The 10,748-nt window shown below is 38.6% G+C and overlaps 1 protein-coding gene across 1 annotated transcript; it reads right to left on the reverse strand.

Moving 5' to 3' along the window:
- Positions 1-623: 623 nt before the first annotated feature.
- LOC128199854 (uncharacterized) lies at positions 624-7,114 on the reverse strand. Its single transcript, XM_052891030.1, has 4 exons — positions 7,054-7,114; positions 3,969-4,120; positions 2,261-3,110; positions 624-1,231 (listed from the first exon to the last, which is right to left on the reverse strand). Exons 1-4 carry the CDS (start codon positions 7,112-7,114, stop codon positions 624-626), a joined length of 1,671 nt encoding a protein of 556 aa, XP_052746990.1.
- Between the last annotated feature and the right edge of the window lie 3,634 nt (positions 7,115-10,748).

Genomic DNA, 10,748 nt, shown 5'->3' on the forward strand with positions numbered 1-10,748 from the left:
TATTAGCGTGTTTAACAAAACTATTCAGCTTTATAATATTAGTATAAATTATTACTTAATTTGTATTGTAGAATATTAATGTCATATTCGCATAAAGCTAAAATTATTTACAAAGCGTCTGTATATACTCCGATCACATTTTTATGGTAGAATGATTTGTAATCAAGAACCAAACGTGCTTCGGCATGAAACCATTATACTCAGTCGACACCGACGAATGCCCCTTTATATATTCACTGCGGCACATAAAGATTGAGCCGTGAAATTGAAAATGGTTTCTATGACCAAAAATTTATTCCGCCCACGCTCTCGAAATATCGTCACAACATGAAGATGTGCTTGTTTCGTATGTCACTTCTGAGACTGTTATTGCTTACCTTTACACACGATTTCCGTGAAAAGATAAAATTATCATTTATATATACAGCTATAGAGAATTAATTGACTTTGAGAATTAATCGAATTACTAATATTATAAAGCTGTTACTAGTTGTTAAAGAGTTGCTTGTTCGGATGAACGCGCTAATCTCAGGAACTTTTTTTTTTTTTTTTTTTTTCAGGGAGGAAAAAAATCCCTCCGGACTTCTGCCGACAGTCGGCAGGGTATGTCCGACTTGCACGGACTAAAAATAATCTTCCCTGGACTCCATGGTCAGCACGGAACCGCTATGCATTTCTTCGTGCTGACCTTCCTGTTGTTTTCTTTCACTCTCTCTCTTTTGTTCTGTCTCTTTTTCCTCCCTTCTTTTCATTGTGGTTCGAAGCATATGGGCGTACTTCTGCCACTGCTCCTCACTTGACAGCATACGTGAGATGAGGTTACTTGCGTTTACTCCCTCATTAGTACCTTCAGCGGCTGCTCTTACATCTGTGGTACCTGGGCATTCAAACAGTGCGTGCCTCGGTGTATCCTCCTCATCACAGAAGTAGCAGCTCTCATCTTGCGCTTTCCCGATGGCGAAGAGGTAGGTTTTAAAAACGCCATGGCCGCAGAGTGCCTGCGTCAGCCAGCGGTCCACCTCTCCGTGCTCTCTCTTGTGCCATTTTATGAGATCCGGGATCAGTTCTCTCGTCCAAGTCCCTTTTCCTTGTCCCCTCCAGTCTCTGTCCCATTCTTGCAGTATAAGTTCTCGGGTTTCTGCGGAAGTCAGATCCTTACTCTCAAACAGCATTGCGCGTTCCTTTACAAGTTTGGCTATAGGCACTAGTCCTGCTATAACCAGCACTGCATCTGTGGAAACAGTGCGATATGCCCTGCTTATGCCTATGCAGTCGCCTTTGCACCGTTTCTAGCTTTCTTCGGTAAGAATCCACTTCCATAGCACCCTTAAATATAGGCGCCCCGTAAAGGATGGTGGAGTGAGCTACTGATGCGAGCACCCTTCTTCTACTCGCTCTGGGACCTCCTTTAGTCGGCATAAGTCTAATAAGCGCTTCTGCTAACTTTTGCGCTTTTTGGGCTGCTTCCTCGATATGTTTCTTATAATTTAAGTTTTTATCGAGCCAAATTCCTAAATACTTAATATTTTCTTTCGGAGTCACTGTAACGTCTTGGACGCGGAACGTGATGGGATCAAGCTTTCTTTTTCCGCTAAATATTATGGCCTCTGTTTTCTCTGGCGCTAGGGCCAATTGTTTATCTTGCATCCAAGAGTTTATCTGTTTGAGAGCCCTGTTTGCCCGAATCATAAGTGCTGACTCAGTTTTAGCCACAACTACTAAAGCCAAGTCATCGGCAAAACCTACCATTTGTACGCCTTCCCCTTGCTCCAGGTAAAAGACTCCGTCGTACAGAATGTTCCAGAGGGTAGGACCCAAAATTGAGCCTTGTGGTACTCCACTGGTAACTATAACTTCGTACTTCACTCCTTTATCATCTGTAACTTCTATGCACCTGTCTTCTAGATAGCTACTGATTAGGTTCTGGATGTAGCCCGGTAGACTTCTCTTTCTCAATTCTACGATAATTTCTCTCCAGGGGCTGAGTTGAACGCATTTCGGACGTCTAAGCAGATCAAAGCACATAGATTTCTGGTGCTACGAGTGCCTTTTCTTGCTATTTCGGCTGTTTCCACAACCTTCTTTATAGCCATCAGGGTAGACCGGCCTTGCCTAAAGCCAAACTGATGATCTGAAAGTCCACCATGGTTTGGTAAGAGTTGCTCAATTCTATTTAGCAGGAGTCTCTCTAATAACTTCCCATAACAGTCCAGTAAGCAGACCGGTCGGTAACCCGTTGCGTCATCTGCAGGCTTATTACCTTTCCTAAGAAGTACTAGTCTCCCTTTCTTCCAAATCGTGGGGAAGTTCCCTGTTTTCATGGCCACATTAATGATGTTCTTAATTTTGTCGGGAATCATTTTAGCTGCCAGTTTGACTATTTCTGGATTCCGAAGGTCGTGTCCGGGCGCCTTTTTGAATTTCAACCCTTCTGCAGCCTTTTCTATTTCTTCTTCTGTTACTTCAGCGAAATGGGTTTCCTCTGCGACTATTCGGCCGAAACTTTTATGCTGTGGAAACAGTATCTCTACCACAGAATTGATTAAGCCCATATCTAAGCTAGGCGGACGTTGGTGCAGTTTTTTGGTGACAATTCTGTATCCCAGACCCCACGTATCTTTATCGATTTCGTCACATAGATTTTTCCAGTTCTGCGCTTTTGCCTTTGTAATTTCTAACTGAAGGTCCATTTTTGCGACTCTGTACTTTTCTTTTAAATTAAAGAGTTCATTTTCCCTTACTATGTCTACTTTTAAGTTCCCCATGCCTTTTTTGCGTCGCGCACGCGTATATTTCCTTCGGCAGCTTGTGCATTGTTTTCTTTTTTCTCCAATTAGTTTGTTCCACCAGAAAACAGGTGTTTTTTGACAATGCCCTTTTTTCGGCATGGCCTTTTGGCAGGCTTTTGTGGTCAGCGCAACCAAGTCTTTTGGTGTCTTTGCCTCGTTTTCTTTAAGGACTTGTAGAAAAATATCCTGGTTCATTTTGTCAAGTTTCCATCCCAGCTGTGGCTGTTTTTGTACTTTACATCCTTCTTGGAGAATGTGAAACTTGATGTACTTATGACCACTTAGACTATCTTCGTCTAGAACTTGCCATTCTGTTAACTTCTGTGATAAGCTTAGATTTACAAAGTAATATCCGGGGTGGAATTCTTTACGCCTCTTTGAAATGTTGGTGAGGTGCCCACGTTTGCAATGGTCATGTCATGACTCGCCAGCATTTCCATTATTAGGTATCCTCTGGCATTTTCTTTTTTTGTGGACCAAACTTTTGAGGCTGCATTAAAATCTCCAGCTACTAATATATCCCCACGCTGAGATTCTATACTTTCAAACAGTTTATTTATATCCTGTTCAAAATTTTCGTCGGCAGAATTTGGAGAGAAGTAACAACTATATATCGTGATTCCAGAGATAACTACAGCAATGAAACCGTTACCCTTTGCCACTACTTTCATCTGCAGTTGTTTGTTGTATATGATGAAAGTTGCGTCTTCTCTGTAGTCTGTAATCAGCTCTCGCTAGCGGCTATCTTTTTATTAGGTTCCGATACTATTGCAATGTCGATGTTGTGCTCCTTTGCGGTTACCTCCAGCAAATCATGAGCGCATCGCGTTCTATCGAGGTTTATTTGTAGCAGCTTTATATCTGAGCCTGACCCCCTCCTTGTTTTTTTGGCCCGTTTTTTGGATGAGTAATTCGTTTTGCAGGCACCGCTTCCTTCCAAGATGGGCAGTTTCTTGAGCCAATTTTATGTTTAGTGCCACCCAGACCTCTATCTTTGCATATGGCGCATGATGTTTCGTTTTTACAATCTTTGGCCTTATGTCCATCAGTTCCACAGTTAAAACATTTCCTACTTCGGTCTTCCCCTGGACATCCTGTAGAAATGTGTCCATACTCAAGGCACCTATAACATCTCTTCTTTTCAACTATAAGGTTTACGGGGACCCTCATCCATCCTACCTTGATTTTTCCTGCGTTAACTATATTGTGAGCGTCTTCTTTTGGTAGCTCTATTATAGCCGTTTTAACTCGGTAGCTGTTTTCCCAGAAGCTCTTAATGCGGAACTCAGTTACTATGTGCTTAAGTGCTTCCTCTAGCTCCTTCTTTTCGACTGTGACATCCAAACCCTTTACTATTATATCTTTACATTCTCTTAATGCCCTCAGGTTAAGAGTAGGATACAAACTTTCAATTTTTTCCTTCACTTTTAAGACTCCTCCGTTTTGTTCTTTGTCCACCTCAAGGAGGATGTCCCCTTTCTTAGTCTTCTTTATCTTAGAAAAAAGAACATCCTCGCTTGAAAGACCTGTTCTAACTTCTTTTAATACGCTAGCGTAGTCTCTTTCTTTAACCTCTACAAGTAATGCTTCTAATCTCAGGAACTACTGGTCCGATATATTATACGGAAACGGGAACCACGCAGGTGTAACCGCGCGGCATCAGCTAGTAACATTATAAAGAGGGAAAGTTTGTGAGGTTGTAGGGGGGTAATCTCTGGATCTACTGAACTGATTTTGAAAATTCGTTTATTAATAGAAAGGCACGATGTTTGTCAGTGTCTTAGATCATATTCTCACTGGAACGGGAACTATGCGAGTGATACCGTGGGAGCGTCGCGTCGGTTAGTTAAGTAAACAGCTCTTAAGAATCAATTAATTTCATTATTAGGACATACTACTATATATTGTTACGGTTTCCCATAGTACTGCTAAATATTTTAAACTTATACTTGTAGTTAATTTGTAGTAGTTAATTAAGTAACAGTATAATACAATTAATAGTTTTATTATTATTAATTGTATTATACTGTTACATATTAATTTACTGGTAGCAGTATACTGCTAAGTTCACTAGTTCTTATGGAAAGGCATATATGTGCGTTCTTAGTATAGTTTTAGTATCGTAATCCGATGAACTAAAGTATTGATAAGAATGAAGAAGAAGCAAAAGAAATATGCAAGTATTGTAGCAAGTAGACATGGTATTTGCCTACGGGAGTGGCACGTAATTATATGTATATATGTAATATCCGTTTTATGAAAAAGATAAAACAAAATATTGTTTATTATTTTTTTAATTCAAAACTGTTTTATAACTTAAACAAATGTCAAATTTGACCGTCACGATTTCATAGTGAACTTGTGAAGTTAAATAATTTAATGTCACGTGTCTCAAACGGTGAAGGAAAAACATCGTCAGGAAAACCTGCATACTAGGGAATTTTCTTAATTCTCTGCGCATTGGGCCATCGTGGTGGACTATTGGTCTAACCCTTCTCATTCTGAGAAGAGACTCGAGCTCAGCAGTGAGCCGAATATGGGTTGATAATGATGATGATGTGTATACCTGTGTGTATAGGGTCTTGGTCCGTATTCAGTTGGGGCGGGGAAGGCGGGAAAGGCGCTGAAGGCTCAAGCTGTTTACCCTGTAAGTATTGCGAAAAGATCGAACTTAATCCCTACGGGTTCGAGCGCGCTGGATGTGATAGATACTGAAAATTGCATAAAATCCATCAGCACAACCACTTTGTGTTCCCTACTCGCTACATAATAAGCACCTTTTGCTTTCCTTGCGTTAATATTTTACCGGAGATAAAGGTATTTCGTTTTCTACCGTTTTTTGTTTACCGTGTTCACTATTGCACGACGAAACACGAATCAAGATCAAACGAAATCGTAAAACTGTAATGTTAGAAATAGAAACACTATATAGGTACATCAGCGTTCTGAAGGTAGGTTTTTAGTCGGTAGGAGTTCGGCACTACCCAAATGGATGTCCATGAGGACTTCTTCCCTACAGAAAAAAAAAGCTCGCCTTGGGTGATAATAATATTTGACTGCGTAACGATCAACCATCAGATGTTAATTCTTTGATTGAAGATTGTTATTGAAGCAAGGGGTCGTAACAATGAAAATATATACAACTAGCAGAACCTCACGGTTTCACCAGCGTAGTTTCCGTTCCCGTAGGAATAAGAGGATAATATATATTAGTATACTAGCTGCCGCCGCGCGGTTTCACCCGCGTGGTTCCTGTTCCCGTAGGAATACGGGCATAATATATAGCCTATAGCCTTCTTTGACATATGGACTATCTAACACTGAAGGAATTTTTCAAATCGGACCAGTACTTCCTGAGATTAATCAAACAAACAAACAAACTCTTCAGCTTTATAATATTTGGTATAGATAGACAACATTTGAAGCCGATAGCCTTATAGGCTTAACCACTAGACCAACGAGGCAGTTCTACCAATAAGTACGAAATAAAAAACACATTAAACTGTAAAAGAAAGCTATTCTTATGTTTTAAAGTTGTTTAGCAATATTTTGAACTAAAAAAGATTAACAAGTTTAGCATGTTAGCAACAACTCCTATGTAACTTCACCGGAGCGTAATAAGATGTGCAAACTTCGCAGACCCGCAGGTTTTCCTGCCTTTGCATCTGAACAAAGTGAACAAATAATAAACTAATAACATTCTTATTCTTTTTTACATAAACTGGCCATTGATAGTTTGCTTGTATTTTTTGATACATAAACGACGAGTAGGTATATATTGTTGAGAATACAGCTACATTAAAAAAGAAAGATGTGTAAATCAAAATATATTGAAAAATTGCTAACAATGATAAGATAGACTAAAAACTTTCAGGTAAGTAATTTTTATTCTGAAGGTGTGCTAAATTTATTTCATTTATTTTTCACTTATTTTTGGTTTGGTCTCGCGCTTGATTACAATCGTGTCTGCTGGGAAGCGATGATGAAATATGCTCGCTTTAAAAATGTTTGCAATGACGTTTCACACATTAGTTATTCGAATAACGTCACATGTATGTCTTCTGTAACCATTCTCTCTCTAGAATCGGAAGGCATTTGATTTGGATGACAGACGGATAAATCTAAAACTAAAAACACTATAGGAAAATATATATTTTTTCATAGTAAGAGAACTCTGCCACGGAACCCTGTATAGATGTCCAATATAAAAACTGTACAAGTATACAGTTTGCCACTACTTTTGAAAGCACCACAATTAAGTTACCAATGATCGATATCCTGAACTTCACGCGGGCCCACACTACGGATACCATGGGCATTGACATTTCACGGTGATTGATAGCCTTATCAAACTGTGTGTAATTTCATTATTTCTAGAATTTTAAGGAATATATGTGGTTTTTATAGGCAGATAATTTTCATTTCTTAATAAAAGGTTCGTATTTATAGTTATTTATTAACTTCTAAATACATTAAAAAAACATCTGGTTAGTAACAACTTTTTAACCGACTTCAAAAAACGGAGGAGGTTTCTCAATTCAACAGTATATATTTTTTTTTTTGTAAACTACCCTCGTAACTTGTATCAATAACGCGGTTATTAAAAGTTGATACTAACCAGCTGTTGCTTAATTAATAGTTATACAACTTAACAGCCACATGGTCTACAAATTGCGTGGTACATTATCTCGTTCCGACGCTCAGAAATTTTTATTTCCTGGTAACTCACTAAAAATTAACTTGATAGTAATCAGATTTAAAAAATGTTCTACGGATCCCGGACTGTAACTGTTAATAAACACTTTAGAAAACACCGCTAAAGATCAAATTTTAAGGGGTTTCACGATGAATGTCTGGCGACTGGGAAGATGATTTCTCATGATATCTCGTAAAAAATTCTCATGATATCCCGTACAAAAAATATAAAAATTACGTTTTATACTTGAACTGACTCTAGGCTCTTGAAATTTCTCCCAGAGCCATCACAGATTAAACTCTATAGAAATAATATAAAATGGAATGTTTAGCTTCGCTCATGAACGAAAATCTGGTGCTAAAAGTGACTTGAACAGAAGTTCAACAGCGGGGATCGAACCCCAGTATACAACTATAAGCAGACAACATGCATGCGACATTATCTTTAAAGCCTTGCACAAATGTGCTCGCGAAGCCCTTACTGAAAATCACATTCGTATTTGTCTGATTCAGCTTCGAGTTTTTATGTAAAACAGGTAAATATTTAATGTGTACGTACGTTATTCTGCAGTTTGCACGCTGCACGTACTGACGTGGTCTGGTTGGAGGTGGTTTCTCATAAATAATATATTGCCTCCTCCTCAATTCTGATGTAGAGATACGCTAACCCGTCTCGTCATGACTAACGAAAACGTGAATCGCTTTTACAACTCATAAAAGCGCAGTAAGTTACATAATACAAATAGGTATAAAGTGTAAAGGTATAAAGCTACTCTGTTGATAAAATCCTTGAGCCTTGTTCCTGACCAATGCTAAATTTAAACAATGTTTAAATACACTTCAACTCTAGCTATTCCTACGCGTATTAAGATCGAACGTCACCCACCTTCATAACGGATGAAAATTAAAAAAAAAATAATTTTTTAACATTTTTTTTTCTAAAACTAGTAGTAGTTAGTACCTACATTGCTTTAAATTACCAATGCACTAACTACTACTAGTTTTAGAAAATTAGGTGGTGTATCTATCTTTTTTGTTTTATGCCATTAATTCCGTAAAACATAATAATTGCATAAAACATATTATAGGCATGGGTGAGATAGGTGAAATGGGATCCTATGGATGGGATATACAACCTGTATAATTCAAACAGATCTCATACAACAAGAGTCTGACGATCGTTATCACAGAACAGACATCGCTAAAAGTTAACGTTTTGGAAAAATTCTATAAGATTTGGTGTTCAGTTTGCTTGGTCGTCCAAGTAAGATAAAGTGTTTTTTATATCCCCAGTCACCAGACACTTATTTTCATGCAACTCTTCAAAAAACACTGCTAAAGATTACTGTTTATTTGTTTACAGTTTAAGTCTCGTCTCTGGCAAACGAATCCGATATCTTTCAAAGTACGTAACATGGTGTTCTTACGTACAAAACGTAACGTACACTCGTGAATCAATGTTAAACAGGATATTTTAACATTTCCAAGTGAAATGTTCGAACACGAATTGACGGAATATTGAAATTGCAAACATGCATTTTCGGGCGCATAAAATTAAGTTAAACTAATAAGCATAAATCGAACTATTCAATTAAAGTGGCTTCAAACCATGACGCCGTCGATACTTAGTATTCAAACGTATGCAAATTGCAGACGTGCGATGCAATAAATGCAGACACACGATCACAATTCGACAATTGGCATTTACGTTGCAATCATATTGTCTGTACATGGTCGTGCTGTTTAAACTGTTTTAGTGCATATTTATTTTTCTAAAATCCTTTGCTCTAAGTACCTGTGATACGCAGTTTCGTAAAGGTTTATTAATTGTTGTTGGAGCCATGATAACCCAGTGAATGTGACCTCTGCCTTCGTTTCGGAAGGCGTATGTTCAAAGTCGGCGCATGCACCGCAAACTTTTTAGTTAAATTTGTATTTGAAGCAAATTTTAAGAAGTGTCAAGAAATTAAAAATCACATGATATTTAATTTCTTAGAAAAATATTTTTGTTTTTTTTTTTTATTCTCTACAGGTTAGTCCTCGACTGCAATCTCACCTGATGGTAAGTGATGATGCAATCTAAGATGGAAGCGGGCTAATTTGTTAGGAGTAGTATAAAATCCACACTCCTTTCGGTTTCTACACGACATTGTACCGGAACGCTAAATCGCTTGGCGCTACGTCTTTGTCAGTAGGGTGGTAACTAGCCACGGCCGAAGCCTTCCACCAGCCAGACCTGGACAAATTAAGAAAATCTCAATCGGTCCAGCCGGGGATCGAACCCAGGACCTTCGTCTTTGAAATCCACCGCGCTAAGCACTGCGGAAAACATCCCGAGGGAACCTGTATATACCTACCTTAGATTTTTCTTAATTCTACGTGTGGTAAGTCTACCGTAGCTGACTCAAATCAAATTTAATATAAAAATATAAACGTGTAGTAAATGGCATAAGGGTCCGAAATATATCGATATCAGTTAATAAAAGTTAAGGATTTCATATCGTAACATTTCGTAGTTTCTTAAAATAATAAAATGCGCAAAGGAAGAAATTGTGAAAAAGAATGAATTCGGATTCAAACTAAATATTCAATGGGAATTCAAAATGTGTGTAGCGGTAGAGAAATCCAAATTGTTAAGGCGTGTTCGGCAGCGATATAGAGGATCTTGCAAATCGTGTGCAAGAGAAGGTCCGGCGCGTACTGCGGTGGAGCTTAAGCCGGTGGTTATGTGTGCCGCGCCGACGTTTGCTCTACTATTGCATTTCAAATTAGATATTGGACCGAGAGACTGTGACACCAGACATACCTCATTTTGTGGTGTATTTTTGACGGCTTCAGTGGCACAGTGGTATGCTCCTGGGATCGATCCCTGGCTGGGCCGATTGACGTCATTCTTTCGTGACATTTAGTATGGAGTATTTTTAAGCGTTCCATGGCAGCGCCGCAAATTTTTTTTTTAATTTGCGTTTTTGAAGAAATAACAAATTCCGCAATATTGCTTTGCTTTTAGCATACTCTTCGTTTATTTTGTCGTCATTACACTTATACTCGTATTACAAATGCGAAAGTTTGTGTGTAAGTGTGTATGTTAGTTCCTACTTTGCGCTGCGGCTACTGAAGCGATTTGGCTGAAATTTGGAATGGAAATAGATTTTACTCTGGTTTAACACATGGGCTATTTTTTATCTCGGAAAAGTCCATGGTCCCGGCGGGATTTGTGAAAAACTGAATTCCACGCAGACGAAGTCGCGGGCGTCTGCTCTA

The sequence above is a fragment of the Bicyclus anynana genome, unplaced genomic scaffold, assembly GCF_947172395.1.
Source record: "Bicyclus anynana unplaced genomic scaffold, ilBicAnyn1.1 scaffold_97, whole genome shotgun sequence".
Taxonomy (NCBI): domain Eukaryota; kingdom Metazoa; phylum Arthropoda; class Insecta; order Lepidoptera; family Nymphalidae; genus Bicyclus; species Bicyclus anynana.

What these genes read in the sequence shown, in the direction of transcription:
- LOC128199854 (XM_052891030.1), bottom strand. Translation starts at nt 7,114, where the DNA reads ATGTCAATGCCCATGGTATCCGTAGTGTGGGCCCGCGTGAAGTTCAGG. An exon ending in GTTCAGGATATCGATCATTG is followed by an intron (nt 4,121 to 7,053) that starts GTAACTTAATTG and finishes TGGATGTCACAG; the next exon opens with TCGAAAAGAAGGAGCTAGAG. An exon ending in ACTAGTACTTCTTAGGAAAG is followed by an intron (nt 1,232 to 2,260) that starts GTAATAAGCCTG and finishes CTGTTTCCACAG; the next exon opens with ATGCAGTGCTGGTTATAGCA.